Source organism: Artemia franciscana, chromosome 7, assembly GCF_032884065.1.
Source record: "Artemia franciscana chromosome 7, ASM3288406v1, whole genome shotgun sequence".
In the NCBI taxonomy this organism is placed as follows: Eukaryota; Metazoa; Arthropoda; class Branchiopoda; order Anostraca; family Artemiidae; genus Artemia; species Artemia franciscana.
The window spans coordinates 3385753-3406440 of NC_088869.1; the positions used below are offsets into that span (position 1 = coordinate 3385753).

The 20688-nt window shown below is 33.3% G+C and overlaps 1 protein-coding gene across 1 annotated transcript in view; it reads left to right on the plus strand.

Annotated features, from left to right (window-relative positions):
- LOC136028747 (angiotensin-converting enzyme-like) overlaps positions 1–20688 on the plus strand; it is a 109826-nt gene that overhangs the window by 66360 nt on the left and 22778 nt on the right. Inside the window, exons 8-11 of the mRNA XM_065706632.1 lie at positions 3400–3507; positions 10099–10214; positions 14784–14928; positions 19702–19803. Coding sequence (XP_065562704.1) covers positions 3400–3507; positions 10099–10214; positions 14784–14928; positions 19702–19803 — 471 coding nt within the window. The remainder of the gene's footprint in view (positions 1–3399; positions 3508–10098; positions 10215–14783; positions 14929–19701; positions 19804–20688) is intronic.

Here is a 20688-nt window from a genome sequence, read left to right on the forward strand (position 1 = left end):
CCCTCATTTCTTTTGACTCTTAATAAGTGCATTAGAACTCCCGGTTCCCGATCAAATGAGCCCCCTCGAAAGTTTATTTGACAACTCGTTCTACAAAAATCTTAATTGTTAACAATAGGCAACATGCATAACTTGTAGTCCCTGCCCCTTGGCTGCGGGGAGGGGGTATGGCCAACCCTGTGATTTAGTTATTTGACCCTTGGACTATCTTGAACAAAGAGACTATCTCAACATTTTGATCAGATTCATCTGGGAGAAAGGGGCGTAGAGGAGAGGATCCTGGCTACCCACCAATGACATTTGACCTTAAAAAGAGCACTAGAACTTTTGATCTTTAATCAAATAAGCCTCCTTCAGAGTTTATACGAGTATTCCTTCCATAGACCCCTTATTTGCTAACATCGGGCACTTTGCATAGCTCACAGCCCTTGTCCTGGCGCTGTGGGGTTTTTTTTCAACCCCATAGGCATAATTATTTGACCTTTGAACCATTATGGATGAAATAGCTGTCTCAAAATTCTGATCGGATGCATTTTGGGAAAAAAGGCGTAGAGGAGGGAGGGCTGGTTGCCCTCTGATTAATTCTGATTCTTAAAAAAGGCCCTAATATTTACAATTTTAATCGAATCAGCTCCTACAGAAGTTTATACCAGCACCCCTTCCATACGTGCCAGTGGTAAATAAAAATCCAACAAAGAAATTATAACAGTTAAAAATCTTATGACACTTTACTATAGGCAACGATAAAACGTTGCCTGCTGATTTAGATCAAGTAAGTTATCAAAGAGACTCACGAAGTAATCGTGGTAATTAATCGTGAGTAAAAAGGATTATTAGCATTATATTGTTTGATAGCTTGCATTTCTTATAAAATAAAAAAAACAGGTTTTTTCAACTAAAACATTAAAACTTAAAACAAACAGAAATTATTACGCATATGAAGGGGTTCGCCCCCTCGTCAATACCTCGCTCTTTACGCTTAAGTTTGAATTTTGTTCCAATTCCTTAAGAATGACCCCTGAATCACTATGGCTGTTTAATTAAAATAAATGGCTATTTTGAAAGCACTAAAAAAAACTTCAGCGTAAAGAGCGAGGTATTGACGAGGGGATGAAATTCCTCACATACATAACAATCTCTGTTTCTTTTAAGTTTTAGTGTTGCTCCCTGCTTTCAGTTGAAAAACTTGTTTTTTATTTAATTTCCGATCGTTTTTGAAGCAATGATGGGAAATCCGGCGTCCCCCTTCATGGAAAATTCCTATACGTAAATAATGGGCAAAGTTCACAACTTGCAGCCTTTCCCCCGGGGATTGTGGGGGATTAAGTCATCCTTAAAGACACAGTTATTAAATTTTTCAACTATGCTGAACAAAATGGCTATCTCAAAATTTTTTTTAGGTGACTTCGGGAAAAAAATGAGCGTCACAGGGGGCCTAGTTGTCCTCCATTTTTCTGGTCACTTAAAAAGAGCACTAGAACTTTCGGTTTTCGTTCAAATGAGCCCTTTCGCTATATTCTAGGACCACTGGCCTGATAGGACCACCCCCTGTAAAAAACAACAAGCAAACACGCATCCGTGATCTTTCTTCTGCCAATAAACGCTAATTTCTAGATTTTTTCAAATAGGAGCTTGAAACCTCCACAATACGGTTCTCTGAAACGCTGAATCTGATGGTGTGATTTAATTAAGATTCTATGAATTTTAGGGGTTGTCCCCTTTTTTTCCAAAAATAATAAACTTGATAAAACTTATATATTTGAAATCAGCCTAAAAATCCAATTCTTTTGATGTATTTATTGTTATCAAAATTCGTTTTTCAGAGTTTCGGTTACTATTGAGCCGGGCCGCTTTTTACTTACAGTTTGTTACCACGAACTGTTTGATTTTTCTTGAATAGCTAGAAATACACCAAAGATCAGAGGTAGAGATTTATAATAGCTGACTAAACGCTATTACCTCTTTTAAGGTAGTCTTGGTGACATTTTTGGAGTGGAAAGGCTGATAAGCATAACAAGGGGGCTTTTGGAATCTCCGTAGCTGAACCTTCTTAGTCGGAGGTTCAGACTCTCCCCTCATGTATACTCCCCCCTTAGTAAGTGGCATTTAAAAATTGCAGTTCGAAAAATAAACTACCTAACCAATAAAACAACATTATTTACTCCTGTTTATTTACTCCTGAGATAACAAAAATTGCATATAATAAAAAAAATTCTAACTTTTTACTTCAAGAAAATTTTTGTTTAATGGATTTTTGGCGTCGCTTCTAGTTTAACTCTATTTGTTTTATTTCTTTATATATATATATATATATATATATATATATATATATATATATATATATATATATATATATATATATATATATATATATATATATATATATATATATATATATATATATATATATATATGTATATATATATATGTATACATATATGTATATATATGTATATATATATATATATATATATGATATATATATATATATATATATATATATATATATATATATATATATATATATATATATGATATATATATATATATATATATATATATATATATATATATATATATATATATATATATATATATATATATACATATATACATATATATATGTATATACATATATATATATACATATATAAATATATATATATATATATATATATATATATATATATATATATATATATATATATATATATATATATATATATATATATATATATACATATATATATATATATATATATATATATATATATATATATATATATATATATATATATATATAGTTTTAGTTGATTTTTGATCTTTTTTGAAATTTTTATTTGAAATGCCTTTTTCCTTGTTTTTACAAGAATGTGTTATTTGTTTGTTTCCGTTTTTCCTTGTCCCATTTCATTTTGCCCCATTTTTTTGTTTTGTATATTGAACTCTTTTGAAGGCTACACTTTGTTTTTCTATAATTATCCATATAAAGCTTTGCTTTTTTTTTTTACTTGAAAGCTTTACTGATGTGGTTTCACCTTGGATGAAAATATTATTACTTTTTGTTGTTTCTCCAGAAAATTGATTTTCAATCTCTCTTTGAACATTTTAGCACAGGGTTTTAGGTAATTTTTTCTGTAAAACAAAAGCTAGATGTGACCTTTACGCGAGACATCAACGAGTTTAAATTGAGCTGTGGACTATGCGACGAAATTTTATTCTAGGACAGCATTGCCATGACAGGTTTAGAAGAAGATTCATTGTCCATGGGCTATTTCACTCTTTGTAGTTATGAAGGTTGGTCATGATTGCAAGTATTCAGCCCAATATCCAAGAATAAATTATTAATATTTATATAATTCTCTACATCTAATTCTATTAAGAGGATTCTCTTTATAGGATCAAAATGTGCACGAGGGTGGCATTTGAAGATTTTTTGACAATCCACCATGAACTTGGACACACTCAGTATCAAATGCAGTACTCTCATCTTCCTGTCTTTTACAAGTAAGTTATGTAACAATTGATATCTAATTTAAATAAATTTAAAATTTCCACAAAAGAAGTTTTTCAAGGAAAGGTAAAGAGCCACTATAACGTAAAATGAGCAAAAATAAAGTTAAATAGCACTTTAAGCGTAAAACGAATATAAATCGCACTATCAATAAATAAATGAAACCCAAAAACTAGAGGCTCAATAAATAATCAAGGTAAACTTAAAACAAATAGAAACTACCGCAAATAGAAGCAGTGTTAAGGCCTCCAATGCCCTTGAAAAACCAAAATATCATTTGTACTTTACCTTAAACAAGTTTTGTTTCATCCTGTGCGTTTTATCTCATAATATCAACAAAAGAATGAAAGAAAATTACCATGATAACCAAGACTACAGAAAAGAAAGAACTAATGAAATGTTGGTTGATAGTTTAATATACTTAGATATTCATTCCTGAAAGTCTTAGCATTTTTGGATTTGTTCATATCATAAAAAAAAAAGTTCTTAGAATATATTTTGTTTTTATTAAAGCACAAATGATGCTCCGGTCTTTTGAAAGCTTAGGGGGCGTTATCCTTTAAGTTTTATTATTTAATTAATTAGTTTATTGATGACCACTCATACAACATGAAGAAGTGGAGTAAAATAAAGGAAAAGATAATAATGTGATTTATAATATAACTCAACTTCAAAAATCGCAATCACACAAAATATGTACAAGTAAGAAACTTGCCAGTTTACGAAGGGACTTAGACCTTGCCGACTCTTCCACCTCAGGTATCATATCCAGAGGATCATGCATATTATAGCAGTTTAGCAATGGGGAATTTATTTCGTGGAGCAGCATACGCAGTAAAAATTTTAGGTACTTGCAATAAGCTGAACGAAGCTTCAATTTTTCTGTCGCTGTAAGCCACTCCCATAGAGGAGCCACCCCCATAGAGCATTTAAAATTTATGGCATAGTAAAAGATGTAAAAAAATTAAGTTTTCGGTATTTCGCTGTCGCTGTAAGCCACTCCCATAGAGAAGTCACCCCCATAGGGCATTTAAAATTTATGGCAGAGTAAAAGATGTAAAAAAATTAAGTTTTCAGTATTTCGCTGTCGCTGTAAGCCACTCCCATAGAGAAGCCACCCCCATAGAGCATTTAAAATTTATGGCAGAGTGAAAGAGGTAAAAATTACGCTTTCGGTATTTTACTGTCGCTGTAACACTCCCATAGAGGAGCCACTCCTGTAGAGCATTTAAAATTTATGGCAGGGTGAAAGAGGTAAAAAATTAGGTTTTCGGTATTTCGATTGCTATTTACAAATAACTTGTTATACAATGGATTTTATTATTTCGAGTTTAAGACTATTTAAACACAATTTTAATGTCAAAGGCATAAAGCCCTAATTATTTTTGCATTCTGCAAAACGGGATATACAATATTTTGAAATAAATGTCATATCCTAATTATTTTGAGATACAAATCAGATACAGGAACTTGGATTAAACAAACCCATATTTCATTTAATAGAGTTGATTACTATTACCTATGTGACGACTATGTCACAAACGCCTTTTGATTTAAAGCATTAGTGTTCTTTTTTGTATAATTTTGCATAGGGTTTTTGAGACATGATATAACGACTCGCATTGACCATATTTATATTTGACAGACAAAACTACGTGCCCTTGGGACTTCCTAAGCCTTTTCCAACTGCTTTATTCGAACCCTTTCGTTTGCCCTTTGTTCTTGCTTTGAGATTCTTCTCTGCCAATATATTTAAACTGTGATGTTCCTATGCCTTTCCTTGCTTTTATCACCAAGACTGATAATTCATCTATTTTCTTCCTATTTTATTGTAAAAAAGAGATTATAGTAGACTGCTTGAATTATTATCGAGGATTTTGAAAGCCTTGAAGTTATTTCCAATTATTCATCATTATTCATCCTGTTCGCAATCCTCTTCGGAGACTACTGATGTTACGGATTTAATATTCTATCGTCAGGGTTAATATTATTATCTACTACCATTCATTGCGAATGAGCTGCTTTGATTTGTATTGGGGAGTCTAGAAATTTTGGCTAGCCTTTCCTTACTTTTATCATCGTGACTTATAATATCCTCTGTGACTAGCTTTTAAATACTTTGTGACTGGTACTGTATACTACCCTTTTAAAATTTGCATTGAAGACATCATGAACTCGTTCTATTCATTAATGTCTTCAAAAACTAATGCATGGTTTCATAATTCTGTGCAAGATTTTTCCTTGTAGAATTTAAATTTACTCCAGTATTACCCCCCCCCCCCCGAACAACTTTATATGAACCAGCAACCTTTGACCACCTGTGTCTTATCCGTGGCAGTACCAAAGGTCTTATTACTCCCTCTCCCACAAGTATTTGCGCTGTGGCAGTGCCATGGCTTCAACCCGTATCGCTACTACCAGGGCTCAATCCTTTAGAAGTGAAAGCCACAGTATCTGGCTTGTGGTGTCACAGGCCCTTTGTTACACGTATCTTTTTTAATTAGATGAATAGACTCTATTATATTGAAAAATGTACAAATCCTTTTCCAATACATATTTTTAAATTATTTTTCTTTGCTTTCTTTTATCCTTTGGTATAATACCGAGATATTTTGCATGCAAAACCTTTTCTTGTTTCCTCTTTCTTTTCATTTTCTAGAAAATAAATTTGTTACTTTTGTATCTTTATCACATAGTTTTTATACATTTCCTTTCACTATTATAACTTTTTCAATCTACTAATAAAATAACTCAATCAAAAAAACAAAAACAAAAAAACTCCCTACTTTTTCAAATAGTAGGAAGCTATCAACTTATTTCTTCTATAGCCGCTATAATCTACTAATTTTTCTCTCATCTACCCGATTACCCTATCCTTTCTGAGTTTTCATTTACTCAGGTTTCATTCGGTTAAATTACTTTACCGAATTTTCTCTTTTCATTTCTTATTGCCCACGACAGCAAGGGACCGATCTCTTCATACTATAATAAAAAATAAAAAATTCACTTCACACAAAAACATTTTTCTAACCATAATATAATATATACGTACTACATCATCCTATATCATACTCGAACACACTCATTTGGCCTTGTATTATTGGGATATATATATACAAATATATATATATATATATATATATATATATATATATATATATATATATATGCATATATATATACATATAAACATATACACATGTGTTGTTGCTAGTATTAGGTCACTGAAGGAAGGTGCTAGCCGGTCAGTCCTAACCAATCTGTCTATTTAAAGTGCTCAGCTGATTAGCCAATCTAGCAGCAATAGATACGCAAAAAATTATTTTTTGAAAGCGGGGTAGGGGTGAAGTGACGAGTTTTAAAGTGGAGATGAATTTAAGTAATAGAAAGGACATTAATTTTGTCTGATAATTAGGACCAGGGGCCAAAAAAAACTTCTTTTTAGCGTCTCGCCCACTTGTTCATTGACAAAGAAGCAATCATATTCTTGCTTCCCGCCCTATATTAATTTCTCTGCACATTAAGGATATTGATTCTTATTATTCCAGGCTTTTGTTTCTGTGACAATGCAATCAGGAGCCAAATAAATATTATAAGGAGCCAATCCGTGTGTCACTATAGGAAAGACTTATTGAATTCTTTGATATTCTTATGTTTTTGCCTTGCTGAGAGAGACTGAATTCCCGGGTAGCTTTTTAGTCTAAAAGCATCTTTAGTATTCCAAAGAGGTAGCGAAAGGGATCTGTTTTATAAGGGATGGGATTGAAATATATGTTCGTATGAACAAGGATCACTTGAAGAGTGGAAAATGTTTTAAGAAAAACTTGGCTGCATGGGATCTTAGTAAAAAAAGTTTTTTACCGGTTAATGTGCTTCACTATTTAGAACATGAGGACACCTCAATTGAAGTTCCAGAATCAAGGCAACCTCAGTTATAAACAGATCTGGTTGGATTGATTTTTGAGCTCTATTTTTGATTGATTTTATTTCTATTTTTGTAAACAGCTAGTAACAGCTCTTTTTCACGCATGAGCTTAAAAGGCATTTTTTGTTTTAAGCAAACAAGCAGTTAATACAAAATATGCGACTAGCAGATTCTTATATTAAAATGGTTTATCAATGTTTGTTTCTAGTTCGTAGGAGACCAGGATAGCTGGGAAAAACGAAAAAAAACTTTACAAATACTTATTTATAATCAAATAGCATGTCAATTAAAAACAAGAAGAAACTAATTAAAAAGAACTAGGTCCAAGAAAGAAGTTTTTTTCCAAAAAATAAAGAGCTAAATTAAGACAAATAGGAGCACAGTCTTTTCTTCGAAACTATTTTTGAAAACAAATTCCTTTTATTTAATTAACAAATACATTTTTGATGACATCTATAGTTAAAATTAGTTTTTTCATATGATTTTCTTAGTAAGTATTGTAGCTATTGAGGGGAAAGAAATCGAGATTCTTTTTTTTATTACCGAAATGGGATAGCCAAATGTTGGACTAACTAGTTTGGAAGATTTCAGATATCTTGCCAATTACAAATTTGTAAGGTCTGAAGGGGTACTTTTGTTTGTTTAGAGCCTAGTTTCAATATTATGGCCAATATTATAGCTTGCAGACCTATTTTCATATTTTTCCAAGCCTTTTCCAACTAAGTAAAAACATGTTTACCAATGCGCCTTGGATATTCTACTTTTTTCATCTTTACTGCATCCATCATGTTTACCATTAATACCTTCCAGGTAAGAGAACCTATTCAGGTTCTGATTTTTTTGTTACCTAACATGACCTCTTCACTCTCGTTTATTCCTAATCAAAGCAATTTTCGTCTTTTTAAAATTAACATTTAAATGTTTCCCTACATCCCGAAATTTCAAAACCCCCATAATGGATTTATTTTGCATACATTACTATACTGGACACTTTAGGAGACAGTTTTGGGGAGCTTTACCTTCCCATTTGATTCCATGTTCCCCCATACCCTTATTTATGTTCCTTACAACAAAGTTCATCACAATGGTCCATATAAAAAGAGATAGGACACAACCTGCTTTATTCCTGATTCAAGCTAACCAGATACTAACCTCACTTCCTAATTTAAATGTAGAGACATTATTCTCACACGTACTACTAATCACTTTAATATGCTTGTTTGGAGGGCTATACAGGAGGGCTATATGGAGGAGGCAGTACATTCATGAAAGCTTCTCTATCAGCTGAATCAAATACCTGTTCGTAATCTATAAAACTGTATACTAGAGGGGTTTGAGCATTCAGACACTTCTCAGTGGTTAGTCTAATAGTTAATGTTTGGTCGCCGCATCCACTTACCTTGCAAAGACCACACTTTTCTTTGCATATAACTTTATCTACTCTGCAGTGACCGAGTGGATTGGTGTGCTGGATTGATGATCCATTGTCTGAGAGGGCGAGGGTTCAATCCTAATGTACCCAATTATTTAGTTTGGGACAGGGATCAGTGGCGTTACTCTGTAAGCTCAGCCAGAGTCGACCCTGCTCTAAATGGGTATCTGGAGAAATCTGGGGAAGGTAAACAGGAAGGGTGTGCGAAAGCAGAGTATGGCTGGCCACCAGCCCCGACATTGCACTTCCTGGCTGAAGGGTCAAGAAATGGAGATCAGCACCACCAGTAGGGACTGTATAGTCTAATGGTGTATTTTTTACCTTTACCTTTTACTCTGTAATCTAGTGTAATAAATATCACCTTACTTAGTAATTTGCTTCCTACAGAAATGAAAACTAATGCTTCAGTAATTATCTTACTTACCCTATCATGCTTTTTAAGAAGAGGTTGAAACAAATTTTTCATAAAATCACTTGCATTATCTGAACTGTGAACAAAAATGAACTAACTGAAAATTGGCAACAGTACTGTCTGGTCTGTTTTTAAGAAAATTGAAACCCATCGGGACCATCATTATTATTTTTTTATTATTTTAGTACAGTTTCTAACTCCGGCACGCAAAATAAATATATCTTCAGTTCCAAATTGTCGAAAATTACTTAATTGTTTCTAAGAGGTCCGTGATCTATCAGGTGAATAACACGATTTAAAAAAAACAATGATGATTTTGTGATGGAATCAGGATCGAAAACAGCAATGGAATCAGTGTATTTGTTCTTAAGTTCAAATAGACTTCATCCTTAGAGCTCATGATCACTTCAGCTAAACGGACTCCAGCAATTAATTTTAGAAAAATTGCTTTATCAATAGACTTCAAAAAGTAGAATTCATCTTTCATGTCAGCATACGAATATAAAACATAAAGTGTTTTCATCTCTTAATTTGGTGGAAATTTCAATCATCCTTTAATCTAGAATACATCAATATTATAGAACTATGTCTTAAATACAGGGTAACTTGAATATTGAATTGAGTGTAATGCACTCAATTCATTACGTAATTGAACAACAAACAGTTTGTTTGTTTTAGTTTTGTTGTATTTTACATGTCTAGCTGTGTTCATAATCTTTTTTAGTCGCAGGATAAACACCCATTAAAATACAACAACACACACTATTTACTTTATATTCACAAACATCTAGAAATACCTCTTCCCTCTTTTAAAGGGATGGAGCAAATGATGGATTCCATGAGGCAGTTGGTGAACTTATGGCAATGTGTGTTGCAACTCCAAAACACCTGTATGAAATTGGCTTGTTGGGAGTGTTAGAGGATGACCCAGGTAAGTTTACTAATAAATACTTTAGTGTTTTCTGCAATGGTATTTATAATTTCTTGAAACTTTTCCCTATATTTTATGCAGCCAAAGTACAAATGGATTTAGTCCAAAATGTGAGAAACACAATAAAGGTCTTAAATATGTTAATATGTTTTGGATTGAAGAGATGTATACTTTAGTTTAGTATAGAGGGCGTTCTGGTTGTTTTGACGATGTTAACTATTTAGAAAACCTGACAGTTTTTGATTTTTATTGAAATTTAAGAAGATTTTATAGTATCTACTTTTGTGGAATCCAGAACTAATTCTTGGGAGTATGGTTCGAGCATCGCATGCGTTGAATGAAGCTAAGGCAAAAGATGAATTTAAGTCTCAGATTTGTTTGTGAAACTCTTTAGAGAGCAAGTGAGGTCCCAAAAAAAGCAAACAAATTCATTTTGATACTATGGAGGTGATAATACAATTGAATTATGCAAGCAGCAACCTCCAAATGAATCACCATTGTTTACTCCTCTTTCTCGGGAAAATGGAGGGATCCACACTGAATACGTTCAAAGTTGAAGGGCCCTGATGAGTTCTAATTAATACTTACGTAGTTTACGGCATCTTTGTTGGTTTATAATGAGTTTTGTACCAAAGCTTATTAGCGCCAAAGATTGCAACGGTGTTGTTCTTCTAACCTATTATGTCTTTGTTATTCCCTTTAGTTTTTGACACATTTTGATTTTTGCTGTCGCTTGTCTTCTAACCGTATATGTCTTTGTTCTTCACTTTTGTTTTTGCATTGTTCTATTTCTCGTGGTGGCTTGACTTCTAACCGCACGTTTCGTGGTTTTTAACTTTTATGTTTGACTCGTTCTCATTCTCGCTGTCACTTGTCTTCTAAGCGAATATTTCTTTACTCTTAACTTTAGTTTTTGATTCATTTTGATCGTCATTGGTGCAGGTTTTCTAACTCAGTGTGTCTCTGTTCATCACTTTCGTTTCATATTTCTTTGTTCTTCATTTCGGATTTTAACAATTAAGACATTTTTTCAATTCCCAATGCCTTAGATGCTCTGATTGGTCTTGTCTCATTTGATGTTACAGATTGTTCATTTTCACCCATTGTGAATTTTTGTTTTTCAGGTCGTTCTCTTTGTCTTATTTACATTTGATGGTTTAGGTAGTTGGAAAAATTCCTCTTGTTCGACAAATCATAATATATGACAACTGAGAATGTTCATCTTTTGGGTCCTCCATTAGGACTATTTTTATGCTTAAACTATTTAGTACAACGTTCATTAAAAAAAAAAAAAAAAAAAAAAAAAAAAAAAAAAAAAAAAAAAAAACTGTTCTGCTCTATAGTACTCCATTTTTTTCCGGGCTGGGGTTTATTTTGTTTCATGCTCAGTCGTTTTTGCCTGCGAGTCCAGGATTGCCTGCAGGGCCTTGCAGGTTATGTGTCAGTCCTCTGACACTGTATTCCACCTACCTTAAGACTATAAGCGGCCAAGCCTATTAGGCTCAAGTTTTACTTGTTTGCCTGTGAGTCCAAGCAAATTCATTCCCAGATTTCGAACAAAAGTTCAGTGGATATTGTCTGTTACGCGTCAACCCAACATCAATACTATCTTTCATCCCTTGACTATTTACCTTAGTTCTGCCCTAGGAACGACAGATGGAAGGATGATACATAGAGTTGTCTATCAACAAATGAAATGACATAGTTTTTTTACAATCCTAAAAAGGGGCTTATGCCAGATTTGCCTCTCCTTCACTCGAACTATCTGTCTTGACTTTTTCTACAATTAGCCATGGCTCGATGCCCACAACTATTCAATTTGACCTTAGTCTACCACTCTCTCACCATATTCTATACCAGAACTTAGAAGCCCGGCAAATTTCTACTAGAACATGATTCTGGCTCCATTTGGGCACTTTGGTATTAACACAGACTTTACGAGACGGAACTGCGGCTGTATCTGCGACCCGTATAGTGTGTATACAATTCCTTGATTTTAATTCGAAATCAATGGATCAGCAATTCAAAAACATTGTGTTCTTTATGCAATGTCGGAGATCGTTACTACAAATTAAACTGACAACATATTTTATAAAGTACTTCCGTAATTGATATAGAATTTGCCAGTTTGTTTGTAATTTACATGATCTATTTTCATATTTTATGCAATTTTTTTTTATAAAGAGAGAAATCCACTAATTTTAACTAAAATTTTAAACAGTTCCTCGTAACGAACTATAGTAAAAATTAACACAATTCATTAGCAACCGAAACTCTAAAAAACGGCATTTTGATATCAATAGATACATAACAAGAATAGCATTTTTGTGCTGATTCTAAATATATGAAATATCAAACAATCTTAATAGCTGTTGGCCACAGCCACAGTCTGACAAAGCTTTGAGGACAGACGTGTGAGGGCGGATAAACATCAACCAATCTTAATGGCTGTTGGCCATTAATACAGACAGCCACAGTCCAACGAACCTTTGAGGAGAGACGTGTGAGGGTGGAAATCAAGCAATCATAATGGCTGTTGGCCATTAATACAGACAGCCACAGTCCGACCAACCTTCGAGTACAGACGTATGAGGGCGGATAAACATCAACCAATCTTAATGGCTGTTTACCATTAATGCAGTTTGCAATCTTAATGGTGTAATGGCTTAATGAAAATATCTAGGCTATTTGTTAGGGTGTGTTCTTAGTTCATTTTAACTGATATTTCACCCACTTCCCCTTTTTCTAAGGTATTTCTATTGGAAAATATTTTTTTCTTGTATCCTTATTAAAAATAGTGATTCATTCCCCCTCTAGATTTGGAAAAATACATTTTACCCCTCCTAGTTTTTGGTGACTTGACGCCACTGAAGGACTGCTTGGCCTACCTACCTCTCATGCAGGAAGAATAAATATTTTTGTGTTTCAAAGTGTTCGTAGTAATGAACTGTAAGTAAAGAGCGACAGGGCTGAATAGTGACCAAAACTTTAAAAACATAGTTTTGATGACAATAGATACATATAAAGAATTGAATTTTTATGCTGAATCAATAAAGTTTATCAAGTTTAATGTAACCTGTAAAAAGTTGCAGACCTAAGAAAATTTTTACAATTTGCGAAAAAACGGGAAAACACCCCCAAAAATATAAATGATCTTAATGAAAATCACACCAAAAGATTAATCATATTAGAGAACCCTACTGTAGAGGCTTCTATATACAAAAATGTGGAAGTTTGTATTTTCGACCAGAAGAAAGATCACAGATGCGTGTTTATTTGTGTGTTTTTCCCCAAGGGTGAGAGTACCGAACGAGTTATCCTAGAACATTGTACAACAGCTCATTTGGTCAGGAATAAAAGTTCTAGTGCCCTTTCTAAGTGACCAAAAAGATCCGCATATATTTTCCCCCAAAGTCATCCATCAGAAATTTTAGATAGTCATTTGATTCAACATAGTTGAAAAATACGATAATTGTGCCTTTGGGGATAAAATAACCCCCCCCCATAGTCCTTAGAGAATGGGCTGTAAGGCCTAAGCTACGCAACTTGCCCTTGTTCATATATAGTATGTGTTATTGTGAAACATACGAAATCTTTCTGGAGGAATGGGAAATTTTTTGTGGAGGGGGATTGTCCATGGAGAGTCTCTTCCGTGATGAGGAACATTTCCGAGAGAATTTTCCAGGAGAAATTTATACGGGGGGGGGAAGAATTTCCTGGTGATATTCGAAAAACGATTATAAATTAAATTAAAACACAGGTTTTTTTTCAGCTGAAAGTATGGAGCAACATTAAAACTTAGAACTAATACAAATTATTTCGTATATGAAAGGGCCTACCCCTCCTCAATTCCCCGCTCTTTATGCTAAAGTTTTTGACGACTTTAAAAAGCTTCATGTTCTAATTATGTTTCATGATTCGTTCTGAAAGATTCATGACAGAAAGTCGTCCTGTAGTGTAAACAGTGAGATATTTAGGATGGGCAGCCATTTCATAGGCGGAATAATTTCTGTTCGTTTAAAGTTTTAATGTTGCTCCTTACTTTCACCTGAAAAATCTTGTTTATTTTATTTTCCCACTTGGATCTGATAACCTTTCAATGTTTCAGAGGCCGCACAGAAGTAAACAAGTTTTTAGGTTGAAATTAGCATATCAGTCAGTACTTAATCTCATTCATAGTCTTTCTTAACCAATAACTCTTGGAGTAGCCACATATCCTAGGGTGCGAAAACATAAGATGGATGTAACGTTATGACCTTTCGAGGTTTTTGTGGTGGGAAACAAAACAAAAGATATTTTCGGTCAATCCTTTACTTTTAGAATCTGAATCTACTGACAATTTGATGCTTTTAAAGTCTACAGAAAAAAACATCGGAAAATCTACGGACGTCAGGGTAAAAAAAAATTATATTTTTTGAGAACCAAGAGCCTATCGAGCATTGTGGAAAAGGTTAGCCGGTAATAGTTACGTTGACTAGTTGAGTAAAGTCTGAATTCCTCTTAGACTAGACAACTAACTATCACTAGTCTATAGCGATGATTAATTTGGTGTTTTGTCCTTTATTGCAGAAGTGGATATTAATTTCTTACTTCAGCAAGCTTTGAATACTGTGTCAACTCTCCCTTTTCATCTTGTTCAAGATTCCTGGAGGTGGAAAGCCTTCCGAGGGGACTTTCCTGTTGAACGGTGGAATGATGAATACTGGAAACTGAAGTAAGTAGAATAACTTAAGATTAATGGGGGACGAGCATTCTATAAGATGACTATGGGTGTCATCTACTCATAGAGTTCACAGAACTATTTGCTACAAAAGTGACATTTTTCTTAAGTTGTGATATGAATTTGCATTTTATCAGTATCATCTCTCTTTGAAAATTTTTACATCTCCCCTACCCCTTCTAAAAATGAGAAATCACAAATAGTTATCTTAAGCAAACTTTGACGGCTTCGTCATCTTTCATTTCAACAAGCGGCTCCATCATCTCTTACTCTTTTTTCTTCTTTTCTTTTAGTAAAGAATCAACTTTGTGCTCCTTTTATTTCCAACAAAAACCGCTTTGAGTCAGAATTGTAAGTAGTTACCTATTAAAGGATCCAATGTCACACACATCTCTTCAATTCCCGGTACTGGAACTTTTTTTGAGCAACTGGACATTAGGCAAATGCTTAGTAGGCTATTTTTTCTTCAAGATTTTTTTCTTCGAGATGTTATTTTTTAGAGATTTTTTTTCTTCGAGATATTTTTTTTTCAAGATTTTTTCTTCAAGATGTTTTCTCATTTGACTGAAGTTATCCAAAACAAAATCATATTACATTTACCCTGTTAGATGATCAACAATCTATTGCGTAAGCTGAGTAGCGGGAAAACCTACCTTGCCGCTTGTATCCATGAGTCTTTTGTGCAGTGAATCGTAAAACCCTGCACATAAACAAACTTTTGTGTAGGCCAAGTAACGGGACATATCTGGTGTCTGTACCCATGAGAGTTCTTGGACCAAAACAAATAACACCGTTGTCTTCATATTACAAAGGTTTTTGGAAGCAAAACAAGTGTCATTGACGTTCAAAACTACATTACTGACATGGTCGTTTGAATTTACATAAGTAAATATTAGACTAACATCTTGAAACTTCCTGAGGATCGGTCCAGCAGGATCCATAAGGCTTTTAGATAATTAATTTGCAAAAACTTACGTCTTCTACATTTAAATTTGAATAAGTGAAGAATAGCATCTGCTCGATTATAACGTAACAAGCACCTGTGAGCAAAAGACCAAATAAACAATAGTACCTGCGTCTTGGAGAATACCCTGAGAGGGTGTCCCTGAAAGCCTTATGGTTTTTGAGGAGGTACTAAGATCATTTTTTTACTTGCGGTGGCTCCCCACATGACTTTCGTCTTGAAGAACGCCTTGAAGAGACAAATCTTGGGAAAACGTCTTGAAAAATCATCTTGATGAAAACAAAATCTTGAAAAACGCCTTGAAGACAAACGTGTTGATAAACGTCCCGAAAAATGTCTTGAAGAAACAAATATTAAAAAATGTCTTGAATAAAAAACACCTTGAAGAAAAAATAATTGAACAAAACATTTTGGAGAAAAAAAAATCTTGAAAAATATCTTGAAACGTCTTGCAAAATTTCTTGAAGAAACATAGCCTAATAAGTATTCGCCAAATATCCAATAGCTTAAGTAAACAATATACTAGTGTCTTAGAGAAAATCCTGAGGGCTTGGCATGACTAAAGGAAGCCTTATGACTTTTTGAGGGGGTACCAAGATAATTTTTTCACATGCGGGGGTTCCCCACTTGACTAATGTCTTGTAAAATGCCTTGAAGAAACAAATGTAGGGAAAACGTTTTGAAATGTCATAGAAAACATCTTGAAGAAAAATATCTTAAAAGAAAATGTGTTGAAGAAAAACGTCTAGAAGTGTCTTGAAAAAATGTCTTGAAGAATAATGTCTCAGGTCTTGCAAAAGTGTATGTCATCTACATTTAAATTTGGATAAGTAAATATTAGACTAACGTCTTAGAGAAGGTCCTGAGGAAAGGCGCCCCTGGAAGCCCTATGAATTTTCGAGGGGTAAAAAATTGTTTAGTTTTACATTTGGGGGTTCCCCACTTGACTAGCATCTTGGGAAATGCCTTGGGGGTTTTTCATACCTGGCCCGTAAGTTTTTAGACAATTGAATTTGTATAAAACCTGCGTGATTTATATTTAAATTTGCATAAGTAAGCAATAACATCTACTAAAGTATGGCGCAACAACCACCTGTGTGCAAAAGACCAAATAAACAATAACTTCTGTGTTTTGGAGAAGGCTCTTAGGGAAGGCGCTCCCTATAAGCCTGAAGTGAAGCGTAAGACCCTTCACACAAACAAACCCTTCCGTAAGCCAAGTAATGGAAAATATTCGGTGTTTGTATCAGTGAGGTATCTTGGACCAAAACAAACCTTTGTGCAGGCCAAGTAAGGGGAAATATTTGGTTTTTGTATCCATGAAACTTCTTGGACCTAAACATGCCCTCGTTTAAGCCCTACCAAAATAAATGACCCTCAAAACTGCAATATCTACACTCAAATTTGCATAATTAATAGTTAGAATAACGTCTTGGAGAAAGTCCTGAGGGAAAAAATCTCGAAAGAAAAAATCTTAAAAAAACATTGCGAAGAAAAAAAATATTGAAAAGATACCTCGAAGAAAAAACTTTGAAGAAAAAATGGCCTACTAAGCATTTTCCTAATATCCAGTAGTTAAAAAAAATGTTCCGGTACAGGAAATCGAAGAGATATCTGTGTCATGGGATCCATTAATAGGTAACTACTATTGTACAACTTGAACTTCTATTTTTAACAATAACGAATAATTAAATAAAATAAACAACACAATAAAGCTGAATGGAAAAGAAAGGAAAGGTGAAGAAATAGAAAGTTTCGTCACGAAAAATATAGAAAGAATTCAATTTATATAAGTTATTAAGTCTAAAATGAGCAGCAATTGCTTTGAAACAATAAATGAAAGTTAAAACGAAAGAAATCCAAATTAAGAAGTCACAAACTTAAAACAAACGTAAATTACTAAATATGGTCGTTGTTGCCACTCTTCATACGCCTCAAAAGGCTAAAGTAGCATATTTATTTTACTAAAAACTAAATAGATTTCTTGAGTTGGTAGTTTTGTTGAGCCATTTGTTGTGTTTTTTTTTTTTTTTTTTTTTTTAAGAGAACGAATGATATGTATTCAGAATTTAGAAACAAGTGGTGGAAATAGGTCTTTTTGAAACACTGAAATTAATGAATAGTCTTAAATATGTCAAACAGAGAAATTATGCTTCAACTAATTGTTGCCACCCCTAAAACCCATCGAAAGGTTAAAACATCCTTTGTATATGCTAAAAATTTATTAAATAGCCAAGGATGAAATTCTAATCCAGTACATTAGCTCTATGTATATATAAGCCATGAATACATTTAAAGGAAAATAAACCATTTATGAAAATACTATATAGTAAACTAATGAACTATATCAATTGCTTTAAATACACTGATAGGGAACAAAGGAATTCTTAGAAGTTTGAACAGTAATTAATTTTTAAGATAATTTATTAATTGTTCAATTTTTAAATAGCATAAATAGTAAATATAAAATCGTCAAAATTTGTAAATATATTATTAAATTTTTAATACCTAAATTAATTATTAAAATGCATGAAAATATACTGTTTTCTCAATGTAGTCATTGCTTAGAGAATACAATACCTTTTTGAGACACAATTTTCAATCACTCATCAGTTTTCTCATAAAATTATTTCTTCATAGAACTAAAAACTAGGTGAAACAAAGGAATCATCTTTATTTTTATGTTTATATACATTTCCCATCTTATTATATTTACCCCATATCTACTTAGAATAGAATGTAGTTTCCATCTGATCAGTAACTAATTTTCCAATGTTATTTATTAATTGTTACTTAAACTTATAAGTTGCAACAATTTTTAATAGCTTGTTAAAGGGATTTAACAAGGATTTAACTAGTTAATAGGATTTGTTCTCAGGAACATAGGTGTCAGCGTCTGGAATGACCTTCCAGAATCGGTCAGAGCGGCAGTAAGTCTGGCATCGTTCAAGAGAATGGTTAAATTCCATTTTTTAAAAAGGAGAGAAGTGTGATAAGAGGAAAGGGTATTTATTTATTTAGTATTTAATATTATTTATTTTGTTTTTTTACCCCCCCCCAAGGTTTTTTTTCAAAATCATTTGAGGAAATGATTTAGCAGATTCATGGTGGTTAGAATTGCGGCTACAGTCAGGACTCTTTTGTCTTAAGAGTGGCCGTTAATGGTAAATATTCTTTGTTTAATTTATATGTTTTGGATGAAAATAAAAAATGTCATTGTCTATGTCTTTGTCTATTTTAAATGGCATAGATTAATTAGCTATGCTTTCCATAGGCGATCCCTGCAAACTACGTGGTTTTCGTTTCTACCCTAGAAAAGTTTTCTCATTCCTCTGAATGCTTTTGTCGAATGTTTCTATGGAAAAGTAAGTTGCAAGGAAGAGCTATATCCTGGAAAATATTACCTTGGATTATGTCTCTAGGATTTACCAGCTTATGTATAAAACACATTGAATAGACAAGTTGGTTTAATATAAGGGACACAGCAATTTTTTTAATGAGATGGCCATGACTACATTACACTACCTCATAAAGATCTACGTTACGAAACCTCTGTTTAAGTAAAAACTTAGAGTTGAGGAGTAAGAATAGTTGACGAATCAAAAAGCAGATCTCACTATGCTCTATTTTCTTTTTCTCTTTCTATATTTCCTTTTCTTCCTACCCCTTTTATTATATACGGGCGCTTTTGACCGTTTTTGCAACAATCTCCTAGGGGAAAAAATGTATTTTATTCTCTGAAAGACTTATACAAGATTATTGTTGAATTGACTATTTTGGATTCACATGTATTTTACTTCTAGAGAAGAAATTGTAGGCGTTAAGGCACCTACAACAAGAGACTCTATGAAGGACCTCGACATTACTGCAATCTTTCATGTAAACCAAGATTATGACATGATCAGGTAACGCATTTTGTTGATATTTTCTGTGGCTTCTTAAATTTCAGGTCAATGACCTAGTTCAATCTGAATTTATGAGAAATACACGTTATCCTAATTTTGCATGCATGTTGATTTTCCATGTTATTCAATCAAAAAATTATTTTATTAATGAAATTAAAGAGCCCATTTAAACCATGAAATAATACCCTAAATATGATGGTGCTGCCATCCTCTTCCATGTCCCCGTTTTCGCAGTAAAGTATACTTTTTTGCCGCATTATTCTGAGAATGAATATTGTTCATCTATCTGTGTCTTCTTCACAAATTAAAATGATCGTCAAAATTGTTTTGAAGAGTAAACGATGAAGAGTTGATCGGTCCAATTACAAGTCACATATCCCATCATATTACCTTTTTCGGTTCAAAATTAATGTTTTGTGGCACTAAATGACAGAGAAAGCCTTATTGCTGCGGTGTGTTAAGAAGAGATGAGGGGATCAAAACCTCCCGTTTTGGGTTTTAGACCAAGGAAAATTGATTGGCTATCAACATGAGGATTGATGTTTGTAGCCACAAAGTAGCAGGAAACGCCACTTTGCTATGGTACGATATCTTTTCTTCAGATCCATAAAGGCACTAAATTTTGCGATTTACTTTCAAATAAGCCCTCTCTTAACTTTCTATAACGACTGGTTTTGTCTGATCACCCCTGAGGAAAAAAGAGAAACAAGTTGACACTCCAATGCTTTTAATGCAAAAAAAAAGATTTTGGTTGCTCTTCAAGGTGGGTCGAGGCCGTACTTTTCCAGTTTGAAATTTTTCGATTAAGACAATTTCGATGGTGCGCTTTATATTTCAATCCAACGCCATTTTCGATGGGTTTTGGGCTCGTTTTCAAAATTAGTT